At 39.2% G+C, this 25083-nt stretch overlaps 1 protein-coding gene across 5 annotated transcripts in view; it reads left to right on the top strand.

Annotated features, from left to right (window-relative positions):
- The window catches only part of GANC (glucosidase alpha, neutral C), a 71363-nt gene that overhangs the window by 523 nt on the left and 45757 nt on the right, over window positions 1-25083 (top strand). For 3 of the 5 annotated variants that reach the window (XM_034994535.1, XM_034994536.1, XM_034994539.1), the window contains exons 2-6: window positions 54-195; window positions 1817-1879; window positions 3248-3356; window positions 12355-12482; window positions 17351-17533. In XM_034994535.1, coding sequence (XP_034850426.1) covers window positions 54-195; window positions 1817-1879; window positions 3248-3356; window positions 12355-12482; window positions 17351-17533 — 625 coding nt within the window. Of the gene's footprint in view, window positions 1-53; window positions 397-1816; window positions 1880-3222; window positions 3357-12354; window positions 12483-17350; window positions 17534-25083 lie in introns of those variants that run through there. The other 2 variants (XM_034994538.1, XM_034994537.1) reach the window with 2 other exon arrangements.

Consider the following 25083-nt stretch of genomic DNA (forward strand, 5'->3'; position numbering starts at 1 on the left):
GCAAGCGGTCTCGGTACTTCCTGGTTCTCACGCTCTTGACTTTTATCCTCTAGGGCTCTTTGAGTACACGCCCCCTCCACTGCAAAGACAGTGTTGGTTCCTAATGAAAGCAGTTCTTCGTCGGGCGCTCGTAACCAAGAAAAAGTGGCCAGCTAAATCCCTCGAAACGCAAGTTTGGGCCTGGAAAACCCAGTAGTAAGTGCAGATTTGCTACTCCTCAAGGACCTGGAGAGGACTCCGTTTCCCAGGACCTGACAGTGGTGAAGTCCTGGTTGTAATTTAGAAAAACGTCCAATCGGCGTTTTAAAAAAGACTGCCCTTGGCCTTGCCCTGAGCGCTGCAAGTCAGTCGGATTGACTGGGAAGCCATGGAAGCTGCTGGGAAAGAGGAAATCAGGTAAAGGCCCAGTGGTGGTCCTGCAGGGACTGAATCCAGACAGCAGGGGATAGATAGTAGCTGAAAGCAACATTCTGGTGTTGAAGGTTTTACTGATTGTTTGAATGGCCTCTTATTTGCATGTTTCATATTTATGTACTTTATCATTTTTTCTCAATTCCCCAGGGAATTAGTTGATATTAATAGCCCCTCAAAATACTTTCAGGATGGTTCACAAAACAGTTGAAGAGTTGTGATCAGAACTGTAACATGAGAATTTCAAGCATGTTGCTTTCCATGTTCAGCTGTACTCCCATCTTCCTATATTATTACAGAGCTCATTCTTCAAAGCTGGAAAGCAAAGACTGCAAATTTCTCTAATCTTTGCACAGTTGATTAAAAGAAACAGTGACAAAGGCTGCATCAGTGAAGGATTTGATGACTTCCAAGAAAATAATTTAGTACAGCCAAGTGTATCTGTGTGGGCTTGTTTTCTTAATATCTTGAAATTTGTGTTCAATCATAGTTTACTACATATTCATAGACATGCTGACTACAGCTGTATTCAGCAACATGTCTGCTTGAAGGCCAGTGTGTTTCCCCCTCCTTACAGCCTATGGTTGTTTTAATCATACGGAGGCTAATTTATTTTTTAAAGATTTTATTTTTAAGAAATTTCTATACCCAACACGGGGCTCTCGAACTCAGAACCCCGAGATCAAGATGCTGCATGGACTGACTAATCCAGCCAGGTGCCACTGGACGCTAATTTAAATACATATTCTCTAGTAGCAATATGCATGTATCTTATTCATGTTCTATTCCAGAAACAGCTGTTCTGGGAACTTGGTTTTAGAAAGCATTGGCTCCTAATTGCCAGCATCATCTTAAAAAGCAAAAAATTTTCCTTCTACATCTGTTTCTATTATTCTCCTCCTTGCATATACCTCTGTTAAAGCATTTGTCAGGTTGATTTGTGCTTGTTGGTTAGGCTCTTGTAGGAAACTCAGACACATCTCTTCATATCTTCCTTAGAGCCCAGCACTCAGTAGGAATATTCTGAAAATATTTTATTGAATAAATAAGTGGGTAGATTTTTTTTTTCATTTGGGTTTTTTGTGTGTTTTTGCTTCTGATTTTATTGTTGTAGTCATAGCCTTCAGCCATTATTTTAAAAGAACTCTTCCTTGTAAGTGACAATACTCTTTTTCCAGTGCTTTCAGAGTAATCCCAGAACTTGATGTTTTGTTGTTTATCTTGTGTGATTTACAAAAAGATGTTATTCTGCAGCACAGCGGCTATCGTGTTATGTTATGGCCATGACACAGTTTTGCATTGCAGAAGTTTATTACCTGCGTTCATGCTATAGTTAGAGCAGGAACAAAAATTGGATTCACAGACCTTATAGAAAATATGTTTCTTAAAATGTCTTTTTATTTAGTGTTGAAGATGAAGCTGTGGATAAAAACATTTTCAAAGATTGCAGCAAGATTGCTTTCTACAGGTAAGGAGAGGAAATGTATTACCTAGATCAAAACATTTCAATATTGCAATGTTTATAGGCTTTTTAAGGAAAGGGTCAATTAGGAAATGTAATCATTAAGAAATTCATCAGACAGGAGACATTCACCTTTATACACTTACTTTGTCTTATTTAAATTTCTCAATAAATACATATTTTAAAAGTGTTTATGTATTTGAATAGATAATACTTTTACAGGTTTCAGAAGTCAAATAATATAAAAAGATATACTTTGAAAAGTGTTACTCCCATGCCTGTCCCCTATCACCCCATTCCACATCTTGTCCCTCTAAGTAACCAGATTTATTAATTTCTTATTTATCCTCCCAGTATTTCTTTTTGTAAATACATACATTCTTATATCACTGCCTTTCTTATACCAAGTAGCTTCCTATATATGCTGTTGTGTCCTTTTTTTCTGCTTTATAGTTTATTCTGAAGAGCTCTGCATGAGTATATAGAGATTGCCCTCTCTATTTATAGCTATATAGTATGTACTATGATTTATTCAGTCTCCTTCCTATTGGTAGATCCTTGAGTTTTTAATCTTTTAGCTATAAAATCATGCCATAATGAAAAGCTATACATATGTCATTTCCTACACCTATAAGTGTATTTATAGGATTAATTTCCAGGAATGGTATTACTGCATCAAAGAATAGATACATTTAAAATTATACCTATTACCAGAGGCCCTCTCCCCCATAGGGATTGTACCGTTTTGTACTCCCATCACCACTATATAAGATTACCTATTTCCCCAGAGCTTCAAAAAAAAATTTCTTTAAAATCTTTCTGTTGAATGTCTTTCCGTGATCCTAAACCTGAAACCACCAAAAATTGTATCCTATGTTACAACTTTCTAATTAATTCACACTACTCTAAAGGAAGAAAATCAGATCACCTAAATTCTGAATAGGTACCTTAGAGGGAATTCTATAGGAAACTCTTGGTCATTTTGTTAAGTCATTGGATTATATTGGATTTCCATTAGAATTTATTGAGTTTCTATTGAAGTGTACATTTCATGGAAAGAGGAAGGAAAATTAACAAGCTAATAAATGTCATCTATGAAAACTGCCCCACTTTCTCAATAAAGTGGACAAAATGCCATCCTTGGGCAGTGCTATGTTGAACAATTTCATTCGTATTATTCTTATTAGTACTAATTTTATTGGCACTGTAATAACAAAGTACTCCTGTTAGTACTTTATTAGAGTACTAATACTGCCTGGACCCAGTTCATTTACCATCATAGTGAAGTTTAATGACTTCCACATGATAATATAGTCTTTTGGATGCTGACAGTCACAAATAATTCTCAGGTATTTGTATTCTGTATATCGGCAGGCGTCAGAAACAGCAGCTCTCCAGGAGAGCCACCTATCAGGCATCACTAGACTCAGCCACAATAGGCAAAGACAGCACCAAGTTCCAAATCATCAGCGAAACAACCAAGGTGAGAGAGAAGTATTTCCTACAGAGAATTATTTGTTTCTATATTAAGTTGGGTTTGAATGAAGTAAATTTCCACAAAGGCTAATTAAAACTACGTATGCTTCAAAAATAAACTTCGTTAGGGAAGTAATGTCATCTACAGTAATAATGTAACATTATCTACACTAGTGTAGATAAAGCAATGTTATATACATGAATACTACTTTAACAGTAATGTGAGTGTTAACTTATAGATTGCCTGTGTATCACATGCTTTCCTAGATGTTTTACAAATGTTATTTCCTTTTAATTCGTCCTCATAATACAGAAAAGTGACTAGAAAGTCACCTGCTCAAAGTCATGCAGCTGGTAATCAAGAGTTTTCACCTGCATCTGTCAACTCTATCAAGTACCCATGTTCTGTTACTATTAGACAGTGTGCACTTGAGCGTGCAGCCTGAGCAAGGTACAGATTCAGTGACTGTCCAAACCTCAAAATGTGGGTGGGCCAGGGGAACAAGGGACTATATAGTTGAAAACCTAAGTCACAAATGTTCCATCTCCTAAACTGCTTCACTAGCAGATCACCCTAGTTATTACATACTGAAAGGATTAGAGCAGTATATTAAGTACTTTTTCTCACTTGTCAAGTCATCATGCTACTTCGGATGGGCCAGTCACAGAGGAAGTGCTATATGGGCTGAGCCAGGAAGTGTGACCGTGCACAAGTACCCATGCTCCTAGCCTGACCCTCACTTCCAGAGCCTCCCTGTCTTCTTAGAAGCTAGAGATGCTTCTAAGGCCTCTCAAACCAATATGACTTAATTGGTAGTTCATGTAACTAAAAGACATACTTAAAGCCATGCAGTCTAGGTTCCCTAACAGGTGACTGAGAAGAAATCCCCCCTTTTCCTGCAAAGTTGTGAGAGATCTCCCTGTGGCATAGTTCTCACCCCATGGTGCTGCACTGAGGAACCACTTCAGGGAAGACAGAATAAAAACTTCTCCACAGCAGGGGGTTCTCTATAACATTTGTAAGACCTTTAATTTAGCAAAGGGTTCCAACTTTATTCCCAGACAGGAGGATCAGTTGCACACTGAGGAAGGATACCTTCCTTACAAATTTTAGAAAATTTAGCTATTTCGTAGATGTGGAGTTTTCTAACATACTTTTCTTGCCTGAATTCAAAATAAGGGCTAAAATCATGTCAACAGTTCTGTGTTCTCTATCCCTGTCCCCTGTCCCCAACTTCTGGTTACTTAAGGGTATACTGTGGTAGCAGTATACTTAGTTCATGTCTCTTAACTACACAGATGGGATGGTTAACCTTTCTCTGAAACCTAGTGCTGCTTTTATACCACCTTTTTTTTTTCTGGAGGCATTTGCCCCCTTGCTTGGCATCTTTGATGCCTCTGAGTTCTTAGTTCATGGTACTCCCCCCCCGCCCAAAGTCATAGGTCCTCTACAACTGATCCATGTCTATACTAATCTTTTTTTTTTTAGCATAGTTTGATAGCTATTCATGGGAAAACATGGAGTAGCACTGATTTCCTTCCTGGGGAGCCACCTGCCATTTGCATGTGGTCTAATAGCCTGACACCCAGCCAAACCTCTGTATTCATAGTCAACAGAAGCAGTTGGCTCCAGGAAATGCAAGGAGTCCACTAGGAACCTTCCAAGAGTCATAGTCATTAAGCCTGCCACCAGATGTCAGGTACCTTCCTTTCTTTTTCCTTTATTTTTTTGTTTTGTTTTATGTTTTTTTTGTTTGGGGGGTTTTTTGTTTTTGTTTTTGTTTTTGTCATTTGCTCATTTTCATTCCTGTCTCCAGTGTGTCTAAACCCAGAGAGTTGTAGCTATCCCATAGTCAGGGCAAGAATCGCTTTCCATCCTTGGGGAGCCTCAGTATATTGAGCATCTGAATATCCACTGTCATGAAGACTCATGGTGAAGCAAAGTAAATGAGGCAAAAGCACTCTGTGGGCCAGAATGCAAATGTCCATGCACCTTGATACCAGTGCAGTTAGTGGTAGATCCCCACACACAACCTTTTACAAAACTGTGGATCAGTTCTCTATACACATCCCTCTTTGGAGCCTGAAAACGTGAGAGACAGTGCTGTTCAGGTCAGGTGCCAGAACCAGAGTCCACCAGATCTGGATGCCTCCCAAGGAAAAGAAGCCACAGTCCAGGAGGACCCACAGAATCTCAGCAGAAGGTAGCACATGGCTCAGAAGGGAGTTGAGAAGCCCAACAAGCAAGGGCAGGTTATCCAGGATGTCAGTAACATGGCTCCCAGGACTGAGAACTTTGAGGACCCCTTGGAACAGACTTCATGTTCAGGTATTAGAAATATTGGGGCTGCATAGAGAATCTGCATGCTCTGATCTCAGGCAAATATATATGTTTAGGGGATCACCCTGAAATTCTGGGCTTTCTTGTCACTTGGAGTTGAGATGACTAAGAGAGACTCAGGATTTTATGTCCTCTGTCAGTCTGGTAGAGACAACGAGGACCCGGACATTAATCTCTAAAGTTGTCTGAACCTTGTATCCAGCTCATTGCATAGACAAGCAGCCTCCATTTGAGGTGGTTTCTGGGACGAAATGGGTGTGTCATGGGAGATTTCATGTTAGGACATGGTATAGGTGTGGTCTGGAGATTCAAAACAAGCTGCACGTATCTACTTATTCAGAATGACAGCTTTTTACTTCAGGTTCAGAGAGAGAGAGTCCAAAGTCTAAGAGGATCATATTCAGCTCACAGCTGTAGTTCTCAGATTTCACGGATTCAGCAGATTCTGACAAACCCAGCATTCTTGGTGTCTCTGCCTGCCGCCACACCATTACATCTCTTAAAGCAGTAACTTTGTTCTCAAGATCTGTTAATTTTTGAAATCTTCTCAATCCCCTTCCCCCAATATAAGTAACCAGGAAACAGAACCAAGCTTCATTCAACATTGTCTTAGCTCAGGTTCCCATAACAAAATACCATAGACTGGGTATCTTAAACAACAGATACTGATTTACCATAGTTCTAGAGTCTGGGAAATCCAAAATCAAGGTGTCTTTGGGGACCCTTTTCCTGGCTTATAGACTATCATCTTCTTTTTATATTTTCAGATAGTGGAGAGAGAGCTAAATCTCTGGTTTCTTTTTCTAAGGGCACTAATCCCATCATAAGCCCACCCTCATGATCTTATCTAAACCTAATCACTTCCCAAAGGCCCCATCTCCAGATACCATCATACTGAGGGGCAGTGCTTCAAAATAAGAATTTAGAGTTTGGGGGAGACACAGTTCAGCTCAAACATGATGTTCCTGGGACACGGTCATGTTACAGAACAAACTGAAGTGTGGCCCTGTGTGTTGTCTCCAGCTCAGGACATCTAGGCTTTGAAGAAAAGCCAGTTGTAGGTTAAACTGCATTTAAGTTTTCTCATACAGGGTCCTGTTATAGTGTGTTGCCTATTCCTGATGAAAAAATAATCAGGTAGATATTTGGTAAAGAGACTTCCAAGAGAACATCTAAAAAGAAAGCTAACAGTAAAATGTTGACTGCTTTTTAGAGTTTTGTATTGGTTTTTTTACCAATTTTTTTTTACCTTCAGTGAAAATTTGACCTGGATTGAGAAACATGGTAAAATCCAGTCTTGTGACTTCAGAGCAGAGCAATGTATTCTGTCCGCTGAGTCTAGCTACAAAGCACTGCTATCAAGGCTATCTGGAACAGACCTATGTCTTTGACCTGCTTTATATTGCCAATTTTGAGGCTTTCTCATAACATGGATGACCTTTTAGCAACATGTTTACTTTCCTTTGCAGCCTGTTTGCAAGTTTTCGCCAGAGACTCCACTTCTGGCAGCATCTCCAAGGATGCAGGGATATCTCTGAGCACCTCCATTAAGTCACTCCTTGCCGTTGCCTCTAAGCCTGATGAAAATGGGATTTTGCCCAACCCGCCATCTCCTCAGCAGATGAGGAAGAACTACCACTTGTTAGCCAGTAGTGTTTCTGCAGAAGTGGCCATGAACAGGCAGCTAATTTGGGAACTAGCCAAACAACCAGAAGCACACCTGGACAGGCTGATTGTCCTTAGGGAACGGGCTAATGCCAGCGTGAACTTGCCAGCGTTCTCTGTAGAGAATCAGTGCTTGCGGTAAACCAACTGGCTGCAACAGTGGAAGGGGCAATTAGTGCCCTGTGGCAATTTAATGAACTCTTAGATGGTCCTCTGAATCCTAGGAGATCTTGAGCAACAACTTGCTCACTCTTGTAGGCCTTTTAGATGACTCCTTAGAGTACAGTGAAGACACCTGGTGCCAGAGGAAAGGCAAGATCTGTATCCATCATGGAGAAGTTGACGGGGTCATAATTTCCATTCCTAATACCCACTGCCATTTTAATATGTGTTCTAGGGCTGTTCTGGTAACTCCATCACAGTCTCGACTAGTTGTGATTCCCAGTTCTGGGTAAATAACAGGTTTTGTTTTAATATAATTGTGATCAGTCCACTACTTGAATACAAAGACAAGTCTGTCTCTACCACCATGGTTTTTACAACCTGATATTTTTGCCCATGTGGCCAAAAACAACAACAATAAACTAGATCTATGGATGACAGACTACAGGTTTTGTTTTTATTAAGTATAAAAGAAATCAGATAGGAAAAGAGAATTAATACTCTTTCCCAGACTGTGAGAAGTGAGCCTCTGAATAAAGCTTTATGAAAAACCAAATGGAGACTTGTAGTTTTAAAAGGAACCTCTGGGGCGCCTGGGTGGCTCAGTTGGTTAAGCGACTGCCTTGGGCTCAGGTCATGATCCTGGAGTCCCGGGATCGAGTCCCGCTTCGGGCTCCCTGCTCAGTGGGGTATCTGCTTCTCCCTCTGACCCTCCCCCCTCTCATGTGCTCTCTCATTCTGTCTCAAATAAATAAATAAAATCTTTAAAAGGAACCTCTAAAATGGATTCCTTTCTCTGAGGATTTATCTCATTTTCTCTGCGTAGATGGACATTTACAGATTTTAAATATTTTAAATATTTTTAAATATTTAAGATGCTCAGTTACACGTTTCTTCACTTGTTTTACGTAAATCCATCTTGCTGCAATTTGAGTGTAACTGCTACTATGATCTAAGTACTCACACTAACTCCTAGTTTACGCAGTCTAGCTTCTGTAAGTTAACATATCTTTTCATTGTCATCTCCAATCATCACTAACAGGAAGAAGAGATTCCATCATTTATTTGTATATTACTTTTTCATAAATGTCCAGACAGGAAAAGAAAAGGAATATAGAGAAATTCTTAATGTGTTAGAAGAGTGTAACATTCATGTCCAGGCTTTTTGACAAGAGCAAGGTTTTGGTGGAAGAAGTGAGCAATAACTGGCAATTGAGAAACCTAGAGAAGTGGTTTCTAAACTGTCAGCCACAGAGCCTAGGTCTCCATGGAGGTGTCTCAGAGCTCAGCTCAGGGAGGGCTCAAAGGTAGGGGCTCCGAGCCACTCCCCACTGTCTTTAACCCACATAGCTTTGTTTATTGGACTTCTGAAAATCTGTTGCTGTTTAAAAATGTTTTTAAGTCAATAAAAACAGCATGAGCCAGATCAGAGAAACAAAGCATATGAATATCTAAGGAGATTATATGCTTGGAACATGAAAGCTATGTAGGTAATAGTAGGAGATAATGAATGAATCTGAATATCGACCTTGAAAAGGATTGCCTGTTGGAAAAAAAAATCATTTGCTTAATTGAGCTAAAATGAAAACAAAATGGAGCTTTGACTCTGATTTATGTGTTTGGTTGTAAAAGGTCATTATGGTAAAAAGAAAAGCAGGGTTATTAACTGCCTCCTCATAGAATTAGAATTCTTTCCTGACTGCAGCCTCAAGAACAAAACAGACAGACCAATCTTTGGTTTTAAAAAATACTGTTCTTAAAGAGAGCTATTTTCCTAAAACTGGGAGGATCTCTGAGTAGAGAAACTAGGTGCAATTTGTTCATCATATGTAGGCAGCCTGTGTGCCCTCTGCTTAGGATGTTCTTGCTCATTTTGCCTATCCAGAGTCCTGCTAGTCCCCGAAGGCCCTGCTCCTCCAGAGACAGCCCAGAACCCCTCTCCTTACAAGTCATCATTAATATTCCCTCTGTTCTCCCACAGCACTGTCCTTGTCCTTCTCCCTCAGCACTTACAGCATGCTTTATGTTTACCGTGTTTCGTCTCTAAATTGCAATTTCCCTCTAAGAGTTTGGTCATCTTTTTCACAGCACATCCCAATATTAGATGCCAAGTAACTGTTAGTTGAATTTGAGAGAGCAATGGAAATATAGGTCTCACTTAGGAGAAAACATAATCTGACAGAATTTCAGCTTTATTGGTATTTGAGCACATTTTTAAATCTTAGAATTCTGATGACACACTTGAAGTAATTAAATTTACAAAAGAATGTTAGACATGAAAGGAATAATTACAGTATGATTGGGGTGGGGGAAGGATGATGCTGGTCAAAGAGTATCAACTTCCAGCTGTACATAAAATAAGTCCTGGGGATTCTCCTGTACAGCATAGTGATTATAACTAATAATACTCTATTATATACTTGAAAGTTGCTAAAAGAGTAGATCTTAAATGTTCTCATCACAAAAAGGAAATGGTAATTATGTGATAAAATGCAGTTGTTAGCTAATGCTATAGTGGTAATCATCTTGCAATATGTATCAAATCAACACAATGTACACCTTAAGTTTGTACATTATATGTCTATATCTCAATAAAACTAGAAAAAGTAATTACACTGTGCTCGCTACTACTCTACTATAACTCTACCTTAAGAATTATCTGTAAAAGCAGCCATAGCCACTGTACTCTTTACCTGGTCACTCTCAAGTGTCATGTCACTGCTTAAGTGCCCTGACTACTTTCCTATATTTTCAAGAGGCAGAGTTCCAGCGAAATCATTTTTTTTTTTTTTTTTTTTTAGTGCTGTGATAGTCTCCCTGCTTGCTATCTTACTTGCACCACATTGTACCTGTTCTGGACGAGGGCCCACACAGCCTGCCCAGCTTAGCCTTTCATTGAACACATGTTACAGTGACAATACATGTACCCAAGTGTAACGAGAATTTGGCATCACATGAAGGATTTAATAAAGCATTTGCTGTCAGTCACTGCTATACAGCACAGCGGTTGAAAACTGTCAGAATATTTCTCTGATCAAGCTTTTTTGATAAAGACTGTAGCTCTGTGTTGGAGGGGCTTGCTATCACTCAGAATCCTAAATAATTTGATTTGGGGAGAGGAGAGGAGTCTCATCGAACACTGGCAGGTGATACTTTATATTTTGGGGTCCTTTATTTGGAAGGGAGAGTTGGTAAAGTGAATGATAAAGTAAATGATATTTCTGTAAGAGAAGCATGGAGTTTTGGAAGCTTTGGCACATTTGACCCCTTTTTAAAACTACCTGCTAGAGTAAATCAAAAGGGAACAATAGGTTAGAAAAGCAAATTCTCAGGTGTAGCCCCAGAACCATACCTTAAGAGTCAGTAGAGTAATAGAATGTTCCATAGGCCAGGTGCCCATTGAAATCTCTAAGGAATTGCAGAAGGCACTGAAAAATGGGCAGGTTCATTAAAATGCCCAAAGAGGGGCGCCTGGGTGGCTCAGTCGTTAAATGTCTGCCTTTGGCTCAGGTCATGATCCCAGGGTCCTGGGATTGGGCCCTGCATCAGGCTCCCTGCTCAGTGGGAAGCCTGCTTCTCCCTCTCCCACTCCCCCTGCTTGTGTTCCCTCTCTCGCTGTGTCTCTCTGTTAAATAAGTAAGTAAAATCTTTAAAAAAATAAAAAATAAAAATAAAATGCCCAAAGAATACCTATGAGGAGAAAACTTGTCATACGAAACTAAGATACTACTTGGCCTTTTCCACCATTCTCAAGTAAACTGGATTTTCAAACTACATAAATGAACAGAAAACAAAAGCCCATGAGATCCTAGATGTTTTTTTATTAGAGATTCATGTCTGATTTTAATGTATATATGAATTATAATAAAGATGACTGCATATTAAAAAATACATATTTCTCTGATCTAGATGCCTCATCTTGTAACCTATAGCTAGCCACTTCTGTTCTCTTGAGGTTTGTTGTTGTCTCATGTTTTATTTCTTAAATCCTATATTCTCTATAATTCTGGGTTGCTTCCATGTCCCACTGTAGGCAGAATTTTACCTAAATTCCCCAGCCTCTTAAAAAAGCTGAGAGTATCCCAACCTCCTGAGAAAGTTCCCCAGACCTTATTCCCAGGTATACAGGAAATGCCTTGATTTTAGTATAGCCAAGTCTTAATCATCTATCCTGGGGAACCCCAGTGACCACTTTTATTCTTTATTCTTTTCCATTCTGTGGCTTGTTATCCTTCATCTTTCATTCAGCTGGAATCCAGTTGCCCCTAGTTTTAACACCAAGTTCTTAAGATGTCTGCAGTTTGTCATAGATACAGGGCCATAGGTCCCAGCTTTCCAAAAGCAGTTTCAGTTTATGCCCATCATTCAGTATAATTATTAATAGAGACCTCTTTCATCCTTAAAGGTCCTGGTATGGACAATTATATGTTTGCCTAGCCATAGAACACATAGAAGGTATTTCTTGCTCTACTGTCAGGTATAGCCAAACAAGTACATACAAAGTTTGGGGAGCTTTTTCCTTCATAATTCCCATTGTTCTCCAGTTTATTTGGCCTGTAATAATTCAAACATAGCTTCCTTTTTTTAAAAGATTTTTTTTTTATTTATTAGAGAGAGAGAAAGGGAGAGGGAGCACAAGCAGGGGGAGGGGCAGAGGGAGAAACAGACTCCCTCCCAGCGAGGCCCCTGGGATCATGAACTGAGCCAAAGGCAGATGCTTAACTGACTGAGCCACCTGGGCACCCCAAACATAGTTTCTAATTATTGCAATTTGACTGTAGAACCGACCATCAGTGGGGTAATAACCTATTGAAACTAATCTCGTGTCTGTTCCCAGGTTTCTCTTCTGGCTGAAGTTTATGGTATAGAGGGAAATATTTTCAGGCTTAAAATCAATGAAGAAACTCCCGTGAAACCCAGGTATGAAGTTCCTGATGTCCTCACAAGCAAGCCCAGCACTGTAAGGTAAGCCAAGGAACAAGAGATCTTGGATACACCCTCAATATGGGCGTTTATCAGACCTTGAGTAACAGATTTTGTATGTGCCTCCTGTTTTCTCTATTCAAAGCTACCATCATTTGCCGAGTTCGTTTTCAAGTTATTTGGGGATAAACTTATCCATTTTGTATGTTATCCACTCTGTTTTCTCTTCCTCTACCATGTGATTTATCAGCACTTACAAATGGGGAGAGGCAGAGCTTTTGATCCCTGCTGTCCTTTTTCACAAAGAAAAGGATTCATCAACCCGACTTTGGGGACAAGTAGAAGCAGAGCTATTTAATTTCCTCAGATTAGCAGCAGGGCTCCAGAGATCTGATACACTAGCCAAACTCGCTTGCCGTAATTTATACAGTTAGGGTGACTCACTTTTAATTAAAGGTAGTCTCAGAAGTCTAACATGTGACTTAATTGAGAGTCAGAGATAAATTAATAATCAGTGTCTAGGTGAAAAAAAAATCTTTGGGGATTAAAAAGCATTTTCCATATCCCTGCGGCATCTTCTTCAGTTCTCCACGCACCTTCCAGTGATATTTCAACTTGGTTCTGCCTGTTGATTCCTGTCATTTTTTCATATTATTTCACCAAGGGAATAGAAGATTACGCCAGATGCTTTAATTTTCACTATATTTTCATAGTTTTATGTAGATTATTATTCCATAAAAATTTAATAAAGTCTATAAATTATAAGGAGAAATTATTTCAAATATAGTAGAATCATCGTAAATTCAAAATAGGTCTGTCTGTTCATTGAGCTGCTACTATATGCCAAGAACTTATGAAACAGGAATTAAAAAGAGACTGTTTGTAAGACTTTGCAGTTTGCGTGCACACTTGTGTTTGTATGTATATGGATGTGGGTATATACTTAGTCACAGTATATTATTTTTTACTATCCTGGAGGATTTGCTTTACTGGTACATCCTTTAACATTTTTACAACTCTATTCATAAGCAAAATTCATCTTTACTTCTCTTTTTCTGTGTTATTGTTGCCATGTTTTGGGGTCAGGGCAATAACTAGCTTTGTGTAATAAATATGGCATATTCTGCTTCTGTTCCAACCTCTTTCCAGAGGGCCTGTCTTGACTACTGCACTAACTAGAAAGCTAAAAACTACATTCTTCATCTCCTATATTCCCATGCAGCTAGTTTCTGGTATAATTCAGGTTCTCCCAATCAGATGCACTTACAGGGATCTTGATTTCAGAACTGAGCTTCCCATTTTGCTAATGTGGATTTGGCAGCCATAGAATGTCTCTAGAGGTACATTAGTGAGGGCAGTCATTTCCTGATTTCTGGAGCTGACATGGCATGATCTTGGAGCCCAGCAGTTGCCATAGTGACTTCTGATTATCCAACTTCCTGATTCTAGCTGCAATAGAAGTTCCATTGACCATACAGTTATGCAGTATTGTTCTATGGGTCATTTCTATTACTTCAACACTTCCCATGATGTTGGGATATGTCCCCATATTAAGTCACTTATTTTCTACCTAAAATAACCAGAGTGTTTTCTTTAATCTACAGTTGACTCTTGGTTGATATAGACTTTAGTATCAGAAGTGAGTATAGGTAACAAACCCTCCAGGAGGGGAATATGAGATTGGTTAGCAGATTTGGCTGGATTTGAAAATAGTAAGGACCTGGTTATCATTAAAGGATGAGATATTAGTGTTATGGACTGAATTGTGCCCCCCCCCCCCAAGCTCATTTGTTGAAACCCTAACCTCCTATACCTCTAAATGTGACTATATTTAGAGGTATGGCCTTTGAAGAGGTAACTAAGTTAAAATGGGATCATTAGATCGGACTCTAATACAATATGACTTGTGTCCCATACGAAGAGGATATTAGGACACAAGTAACACAGACAGAGGGATGACTGTGTGAGGACATAGCAAGATGATGGCTATCTGAAAGCCAAGGAGAAAGGTCTCAGAAGAAACCAAACCCACTGACACTTTGATCTTGGACTTCTAGCCTCTAGAATTTTGAGAGAATTAATTTCTGTAGTTTAAGCTACCTACCCAGTGTGGCATTTGTTGTGGCAGGCCTAGCAAACTAATACAACTAGCAGTAAAGCACAGCATGCCATGGCAGAGTTACTTAAATTACTACCCATGGTCAACTGAAATAAAGTGCATATTGAAAGTATGGCCCTTGCAAACCAAGAAATGGGGACATAGCATAGCACAATTGTCATAAAGAACTCAAAACTCTGAAGTGGCCTGTTATTAACTTAACTGAAGAACTTAAAGAAAGAAAAGTACAGTCTCAGGTTTTAAATTCTTAGCTCAGGCATTTGTCAGAAACCAAATAAGTTTTTATGACAGTCCTAAAAGTCTCTCATGTCTGTTATAGCTACCAAGTCCTTATAGCTGAGAGTTTGATTCTGTGGTTCACTGAATTAGACCATGCGTTTAATTTACAGCCTCATCAGTTCTGTGAATTTAGGGCACTAACTGGGAAAAGGGAAAATTAAATATCAACATTTGGGAAGATTTGAATAACTGAGTACCCAAACCTCAGAATTCCATCAAGCCTCCTGTTCCAGCAGAAGCAGCTCCTTTTCCTCTAACATAGCTGATCCTACCTTACTTGGACACCCTGTGTTGACCTCACCTAAGATATATTGTGCAGGGGGATTCCAGTGCTCCTTGTGCCTCATCCCTACCTCCCTTCGCTGCCTTTAAAACCACTATCAGAGCCCAACATGCCTAAGGAGTTAATTACAGTCAAACCCAACACCTACGGAATTACAGGATTTTCTCTTGGCAAAAACCTGGGATATGGATGGAAATGATTTCTGAGGGGCTCCTAGACTGAAGGAAGGAACATAATTTTAGGACCACATTAAATTTATTGACATGAGCACATGTACCAGAAAATCTAGATTTGATATGCTAGCTTGGACAGCAGGGAGTGGATCTAATTATTTGCTTGGTTGGTTAATTATAATCTGTATTCAGCTATGGACTCTGCTAAATGAAGCTGAGCTACCAGAAATTCCTTGGCACAGAGTAGAAGAAATGACCCATAGACTTAGGGAGGTAAAGATGTTGAAGTGGATATATCATATACAACAGCTCATCTAGCCCCTAATTTTGTTTTCCAAGAGGATCCAAAAGATATTCCCTTCACTGAGAAATAAATTGGTAAGGGAACACTTGGAAAGCATTGTAGTGAGTGAATGTCTTTTGTGAGGTAGACATAATGGTGGGAAATGATGCCATCAAAATGGGCTCCCTGAGGGGCATCTGGGTGGTTGTCTACCTTCGGCTCAGGTCATGATCTCAGGGTCCTGGGATAGAGCCCCATGTCACATCAGGCTCCCTGCTGAGCAGGGAGTCTGCTTCTCCCTCTGCCCCTCCCCCTCCCATTTCCCTTCCCCCTGCTCCTGTTCTCTCTCGCTCTCTCTCTCAAATAGATTTTATTATTCTTTGTGTAATAAATATGGCATATTCTGCTTCTATTCTATTCTAGCTGTAATAGAAGTTCCATTGACCATACAGTCCAGCCTTTCTGACAACCAAAACCCATGCTCTCAGTTACCACCCATTTAAAAAAAAAAAAAAAAAGGGCTCCCTGATTTCAGTGAAGATGGTGAGACTCCAGGTGGCAGAATGAAAGCAGAAGCATTTAGTTGATAGAGACATGGTGAACATGTTTCCATAATGTGTAGCCCTGTATGTATGGTACCCAAAATGGTTTAACCCTTGGGGCAATGAACAATATATCAAAGAGTCCATTGGACTGAAATAGATGCACTAAAGTGCAAAAAACAAAAGAACTCCACTTAGGTTTGATGAACAGTGAGATACAACCTCCCACCCAACTCCAGACAGTTTCCAGAACCCAGGCATCTTGCTTGAGAGGGAGGGAGGCCTAGAATCCATGGAGAAGGACTTGATAAGGATATAATAAGAACATAAAATATCCCTCCTCACCTTCCCTAAAGAGGCATGTGACCACTTACCAGGGTGGCTATGCACCGAGAAAGGAATATCTAGACCTCTAAGGGATTTTAAGTGCTGCCTCTGAGCTTACATATTCCTGGGAATCCAGAATATCCTAACAGTCTACCTGTCAAATTAGGGACTGATGGAAGTCAGGAGAGAATCCGTCTCACTATGGACTCAGTGCATCAAAATCCAATCTAGGTTATTTCCTTAGTTTCTGAGTGTATGGTTGGCATGAGAGAGAAAAGCGAAGCGTTTAGTGCACCAAAGTGTTACTAGGCTGTCCAGACCAAAGTAATGATGATGATAGCTAACATTTATTGAGTGCTTATTATGTGCCAGGCACTGCCAAGTGCTTTGCATGCATGATCTCATTTAATTCTCCCTGAAAGCTGTATTTGTTCTTGCTTTTGTTAATTCTACTTTACAGATGAGGAAACTGAGAACTGGATAGACTGATTAATTTGTCCAAAGTTATGCACCTAGTGCATGATAGAGCTACGTTCAATCCAGCCTTTCTGACACCAAAACCTGTGCTCTCAGTTACCGCTTTCCACTGCCTTATCTATGTATGCTATGTTACATGAATATTGATTTACAAATTAATTCTTTTTTTTTTTTTGAGAGAGAGAGCTCATGCGGGGCGGGGTGGGGGGTGAGGAGGGGCAGAGGGCAAAGAAGAGAGAATCTCAAGCAGACTCCTCACCCAGCATGGAGCTCAGTAGCACTCCCATCTCACAACCCTGAGATCATGACCGGAGCTGAAATCAAGAGCCAGGTGGTTAACTGACTGAACCACCCAGGCACATTAATTTGAATTGAGAATCACATTGAGCCATGTAACCTCTTTTTCTCTTCTTGTTTTGTTTTCTAGGCTGATTTCATGTTCAGGGGATGCAGATAGTTTGGTACTGACAGATGGAAAAGGAGATCTGAAGTGTAATATCACAGCAAACCCATTCAAGATAGATTTGGTGTCTGAAGAAGAGGTTGTGATGAGCATAAACTCCCTGGGCCAGTTGTACTTCGAGCACCTGCAGATTCCTCTCAAGCAAAGGTATTTTTGCACATTACTTGACATACAAAGAACTTTAGAAAACCTGATTGTGATTACTAATCGCCTAAATAGTTGATATATCACCATGGAAAATTGGTTCGCCTTATTTGCTGGAATATTGTTCTGAGAAATTTCATCTTTTCACCTGTGCAAGTAAATGCAGGCTTGATGACAAGAATGATTCCCAGACTTTTGCAGACTGATACTCTTAACATATCCTGTGTGTTTAACTGATGGCATTCTCTACCCTCTACACCCCTAAAAAACACTCTGTTGAGACTTGATAAATGTTACTGTGAACTGATGTCTTCAGAATTTCACTTTATCCCCTTACAATAACTTGAGTTATCCTACACTTGAATTTTCAGGAAACAATCACTTGATCAAAGCTGTTTGTGTGGGGGTGACATGAACTGGGAGGTTATGTAATAGGGGGAGATTCTTCTTCCATTTTTACCACTATTGTTTTTAAATCCTCCAGTCTGTAGTTCTACTTTTATCCTAATAATGAACATCTTATGTAATCTGTAGAAAACATTCAACATTCATTATTCCCACGTAGTGATTTTTTTCTGGATTTCAACTTATTTGTATTTTTATATATAAAAGTCTTATTTTCTTATTACAGAGAATAATATCTGTTCATTGTAGGAAAAATAGAAAATATTGAAAAGAAAAATTTAAATACCTGTAATTCTGCAACTTATTAGTACTTTATGAATATTCAATTTTTTTAATTGAAAAATACTGATATACCTCTGGAATAAAACTGCAGGGTTGTTTGGGTAGAAGGGGCTTTTGGTTTTTGCTTTTTACCCTCTGAACAGTTGGAGATTTTCACTATGAGCATTTTACCATTATAATGAAATAAAAAGTGGAAAAAAAAAAAGAAAAATACTGATAGCATAACAAATACCTGTGTACCCAGTACCTGGGTTATTTATATTTAAAAATTTTTTTCTTTTAATAAACTCCCATATTTTTGTTTTAGAGGTGATATCTAAGTTGGGCCTTAATATTTTCATTTATTTTTTAAATAAGCATATGCTACAAAGGGGTATATATTGAAAAGTCTCCCTCACCATTTGTCCTTGAGCTACCCATTCCATCCTTGATAGTAATCAATATTTCCAGTTTTTTATGTATCCTTCCAGAGATAATTTATGTTTATACAGTAAGATACATATGTGCTTTGCTTTTTCCTTTCTTAACACATATGATACCACCTTTACACATTATTCTGCACTTTGCTGTTTTTCCTTTACCAATGTGGTAGTTCCTAATTTCTTTAAAGCAGCTGTATAGTTTCTATTGTATGGTTACACCATGATTCATTTAGTAAATTCCCTCTTGATGGACTTTAAAATTGTTTCTAATCTTTTTTTACAACTACTGACTTCATGGATAACTTTGTATTTGTGTCATTTTGCATACATGCAAGTCCATCCATAGACTAGAGTCATAGAAGTACAATTGCTGATCAAACGGAATTTGTAATTCTGACTGATGCTGCCAAATTACCTTCCATAGAAGTTGTGTACTAGTTCATATTTCCAGCATTTACATTTGTGTTAGGAAAATCAGATTATCCACCTGGAAAAAGATTTAAGTTAGGTCCAAACCTCACAACATTAGCAAAAATGAATCCCAGATGAAAAAAATTACACATAAAAAAAACATAAAAAGAGGCAAAATCAAGATGGTGGTGTGAGAAGATCTTGAGCTCACCTCCTCCCACACACACATCAAAATCTACAACTACATATAGAAAACTATCTCTGAGGAGCGCCTGGGTGGCTCAGTCGATTTAGTGTCTGACTCTTGATTTCAGCTCAGGTCCTGGTCTCAGAGTTGTGAGTTCAAGCCCCATGTTGGGCTCCACACTGGGTGTGGAACCTACTTAAAAAAAAAAGAACACTGTCTCTGACAAGGAACTAGAGACTAGCAGAACAGATCATATACAACTAAGGATATAAAGAAAAAAACACATCAAGATTGGTTGGAGGAGCAGAGACATGGTTTAGTCAGGTCCCACACCCCGAGTGCAGCAACCCACAACTGGGAAGGCTATCACAACTATAGAGGCCTGCCCTTAGGAACAAGGTGTCTGAGCCCCACATCAGGCTCCATGTCCCAGGGAACCTCTACCAGGAAGATGAGCTCCCATAATGTCTGCCTATGAAAACCAACAGTTCTTATGTCCAAGAGAGTCAGAGGGCAGGAGAAAACTGAGACTCTGCTCTTAAATGGCATGTGCACAATCACACTTGGCTTTGAGTCCCAGCACAGAGGCAACCACTTGAAAAACGCCTGGGTGATATGAGAAGGAGATCCATTGACTAATTTTAGGGCATGGGCCAGAATGGCAGGAATCTGTTGGAATGTCCTCCAGGAACAGGTGCACTGGTGGGTACCATTCTTCTATCTAGCTGGCCCAGCATTGGTGGGTGTCATTTCTGGTCCTCTGTATCTACTCTGCTAGTGCCACTCATGCTGTCCAGTGTTCCCCTGCAGACTTGCTCCACCCAAGCCATCTCCCAGCCTGGACCCCCTCCCAGGTGTCTCTACACACTGGCATTCCTGGTGGGTGCCTTTGGCTAGCATCAGAGCTCCTCCTAAGCAGCCTTCAACCCCAGCATTTGCAGCGGGCAGCCTCAGCTAAGACCAGAACCCCTCCTAAGCACCTCCCCCATGGGGGGCCAGCCCTACAAACTAGAACACCTACAGCACTCACAGCTGGACCCCTCAGCAAGCCAAGAAGGAGATATGCCCCACCCACCAGTGCACCCACAGCTGTCATAGCCAGGCCTCACAGCCAGCCATGCCAGGGACCAACCACACATAACAGCATATCCACAACAGTCACAACCAGGCCTTTCAGTCAGATGGGCCAGGGGCTAGCCCCACTAACCAGCATGACCGTAGCAGTCAGTCAGACCTCACAAGACGGTCATGCTGGAGGATAGCCCTACACACCTGTGAGTCTGCACCAATTGCAACCCAGTCACTACAGGAAGGTGCATGCCGCCCACATAGGGAACACACTCTTAGGGCAGCTGACTGGGGTGGCTGGGGGTTTATGCTACTGGACCCACAGAATACCTTCTGCATAAAGCCACTCCTTCAAGATCAGATGTAACTAATCTACCTAATACATAGAAACAAACAGAGACTCAGGTAATGAGGAGACAGAAGAATATGTTCCAAATGAAAGAACAAGCCAAAACTTCAGGAAAAAAACTAAAGAAACAGAGATAAGCAATCTACCAGATAAAGAATTTAATGGTCATAAAGATGCTCACCAAATTGGGGAGATGAATGGATAACACAGTGAAAACTTCAACATGGAAGTAGAAAATACAAAAAGAACCCATCAGCTGAAGGTTACAGTAACTGAAGTGAAAAATACACCAGAGGGAATCAACAGCAGATTAAATGATGCAGAAGAACAGATCAGCAATCTGAAGACAGGGTATTGTAAATCACCCAATCAGAGCAGCAAAAAGAAAAAAGAATTTTTTTTTTTTTAAATGAGGATAGTTTAAGGGACCACTAGGACATCAAGCGTACTAACATTCACATTTTAGGGGGGCCCAGAAGGAGAAGAGAGAGAGAAAAAGGGACAGAAACCCTATTTAAAGAAATAATGGGGGCACTTGGGTGGCTCAGTTGGTTAAGCATCTGACTTCAGCTCGGTTCATGATCTCATGAGCCCTGTGTTGGGCTCTGTGGGTTGAGCCCTGTGTTGGGCTCTGTGCTCAGCAGGAAGTCTGCTTCTTCCTCTCCCTCTGCCCCTCTCACCACTAGTTCTCTTTCTTTCTCTCTCTCAAAATAAATAATTAAAAAACAAAACAATGGCAGAAAACTTCTCTAATCTGGTGAAAGAAATAGACATCCAAGTCCAGAAAGCACAGAGAGACCCAAATAAGATGAACCCAAAGAGACCCACCCCAAGACACATTACAGTGGAAGTATCAATAGTTAAAGATGAGGGAATCTTAAAAGCAGCAAAGGAAAAACTAGTTACATACAAGGGAAACCCCTAAACTTGATAGGCCAGAAGGGAGTGACCTTTATATTCTATATTCAAAGTGCTGATAGGAGAAGAACTTACAACTAAGAATACTTGGCAGGGTTATTCCTCAGAATTGAAGGAGAAATAAGGGGTTTCCCAAATAAGCAAAAGCTAAAGGAGATCATCAACATGAAACCAGCCTTCCAAGAAATGTTAAAGGGACTTCCTTAAATGGAAAAGAAAAGTCCGTAACTAGAAATAAGAAAATTATAAAAGAAAAAAATTTCATTGGTAAAGATAAACATATAATAAAGGTAGTGGTTCAGCCACCTGCATAGCTTGTACAAGGTTAAAAGACAAAAGTAATAAAACCATCTAGACCTACAATAATTAGTCAAGGGATACACAAAATAGTAAGATGTAAAATATGACTTCAGGGGCGCCTGGGTGGCTCAGATGGTTGAGCGTCTGCCTTCAGCTCAGGTCATGATCCCAGGGTTCTGGGATCAAGCCCCGCGTCGGGCTCCCTGCTTGGTGGGGAGCCTGCTTCTCCCTCTCCCTCTGCTGTTCCCCCTGCTTGTGCTCTCTCACTGTCTCTGTCAAATAAATAAATAAAAACTTAAAAAAAAAAAAAGCTTTAAACTATGACTTCAAAAACCTAAAACATGGTGTGGGAGGAGTAAAAATGTAGTGCATTTAGAATATGCTTGAACTTAAATGGCCAAACAGACTTTAAAACAAAGTAACAAGAGACAAGGCCATCACACAATAATGATAAAGGGAAAGATCCAACAAGAAATGACACATTAGACCAGATGAACTTTATACATACATACATGCATGTACAGACATTCCATGCAAAAACAGCAGAATATACATTCTTTTCAAGTGCACATGGAACATTCTCCAGATCAAACCACTTACTAAGCCACAAAACAAGTGTCAATAAATTTAAGAAGGTTGAAATCATTATCAAACATATTTTTCAACTACAATGTTAAGAAACTAGAAATCAAGTACAGGAAGAAAACTGGGGAAAAAACCCACAAACATGTGGCGACTAAACAACATACTACTAAACAACTAATATGTAAATAAAGAGGAAGTAAAAAAATACCTAGAAACAAATGGAAGTGGAAACACAGTAGTCCAAAATCTATGGGTTGCAACAAAAGTAGTTTTAACGGGGAAGTTTATTGCAAAAAGGGCCTACCTCAAGAAACAAAAATCTCAAATGAACATTGTAATCTTATACCTACAGGAACTAAGAAAAACTAAACAAAGCCCTAAATCATAGAAGGAAGGAAATAATAAAGATCAGAGTGGAAATAAATGAAATAGACTTAAAGACAACAGAAAAGATGAGTGAAATGAAGAGCTGGTTCTTTGAAAAGATAAATAAAATTGATAAATCTTTATCCAGACTCATCAAGAAAAAGAGAGGGCACAAATAAACAAAATCAAGTTAAAGAGAAGAAGTTACAATCAATACCACAGAAATACAAAGGGTTATAAGAGACCATGATAAACAATTACATGCCAGCAAATAGGAGAACCTAGAAGAAATGCATAAATTCCTAAAATATACAGTCTTCCAAGACTACACCAAGAAGAAATAGAAAATTTGAACTAATTACTAGTAATGAAATTGAATCAGTAATCCAAAAACTTCCAGCAAACAAAAGTCCAGGACTAGATGACTTCACAAGCAAATTCTACAAAACATTTAAAGAAAAGTTAATACCTGTTCTTCTCAAAGTATTACAAAAATTGAAGAGGAATGAATGCTTCCAAACTCATTCTATAAGGCCAACATTACCTATCATTAAAAAAGAAAACTATAGGCTAATACTCATGATGAACATTGATATAAAAGTCCTATACAGCATATTAGCAAACCAAATTCAACAATGCTTTAAAAGAATCAAACAGGGGCGCCTGGGTGGCTCAGTCGTTAAGCGTCTGCCTTCGGCTCAGGTCATGATCCCAGGGTCCTGGGTTCAAGCCCCGCGTTGGGCTCCTTGCTCGGCGGAAAGCCTACTTCTCCCTCTCCCACTCCCCCTGCTTGTGTTCCCTCTCTGTGTCTCTCTCTGTGTGTCAAATAAATAAATAAATAAAATTTTTAAAAAATAAAAAAATTTAAAAAAAAGAATCAAACATTATGATCAAATGGGACTTATTCCAGGGACGAAAGGGTGGTTCAGTATCCACAAATTAATCAACATGATACATGATACACTGCATTAACAAAAATAAGGATAAAAATCATATGATCATCTCAATAGATGCAGAAAAGGAATTCAATAAAATTCAACATCCATTCATTATAAAAACCTAGAACAAAGTTGGTACAAAAGGAACATACTACAACATAATAAATGCCATATATGGCAACCCATAGCTAAGATCATACTCAAGAGTGAAAAGCTAAAAGCTTTTTCTCTTAGAACAGGAGCAAGACGAGGATGCCAACTCTTCCCACTTTTATTCAACAGTACTGTAAGTCCTAGCCACAGCAATAAGACCAAAAAAAAAAAAAAAAAAGGCATCCAAATAGGAAAAGAAGTAAGACTGTCACTATTTGCAGACTACATGATGCTGTATATAGAAAATGCTAGGTTCCACCAAAAAAACTACTAGAATTAATAAATAAATTCACTAAAGTTGCAGGATGCAAAATTAATATACAGAAATTTGTTGCATTTCTATATACTAATAATGAACTATCAGAAAGAGTAATTAAGAAAACAATCCCATTTACAATTGCATCAAAAAGAATAAAATACCTAGGAATAAATGTAACCAAGGACATGAAAGACCTGAACTCTAAAATCTGTAAGACAATGATGAAAGAAACTGAAGACAGTACAAATAAATGGAAAGATACACTGTGCTCATGAATTGGAAGAATTAATATTGTTAAAATATCCATACCACCCAAAGTAGTCTATAGATTGAATGCAATCAAGATACCAATGAAATTTTTCTCAGAAATAGAACAAATAATCTTAAAATATGTATAGAGCCACAAAATACTCCAAATAGCCAAAGCAATCTTGAGAAAGAACAAAGCTAGAGGTATCATGTCCCTTGATTTCAAAGTATACTACAAAGCTATAGTAATCAAAACAGTATGGTATTGGCACAAAAACAAAAACATAGATCAGTGGAACAGAATAGAGTCCAGAAATAAGTCCATGCATATACAGGTAATTAATCTTCAACAAAGGAAACAGGAACATACAGTTCCTGAGAAGACAGTATCTTCAATAAATAGTGTTGGCTACTGGTATTTACCTAAAGAAAACAAAATACTATTTCAAAAAGATATGTGCACCCCTATGTTTACTGCAGCCTTATTTACAATAGCCAAGATATGAAAGCAACCCAAGTGTCCATCCGTAGATGAATGGTTAAAGAAGATGTGGTATATATGTGTGTGTGTGTGTGTATGTACACACCACACACACACACACACACACAATGGAATTATTACTCAGCCATAAAAAAGAATGAAATCTTGCCATTTGCAGCA

This window comes from Mirounga leonina, unplaced genomic scaffold (assembly GCF_011800145.1).
Source record: "Mirounga leonina isolate KUSES-001 unplaced genomic scaffold, KU_Mleo_1.0 Mir_91, whole genome shotgun sequence".
Lineage (NCBI taxonomy): Eukaryota > Metazoa > Chordata > Mammalia > Carnivora > Phocidae > Mirounga > Mirounga leonina.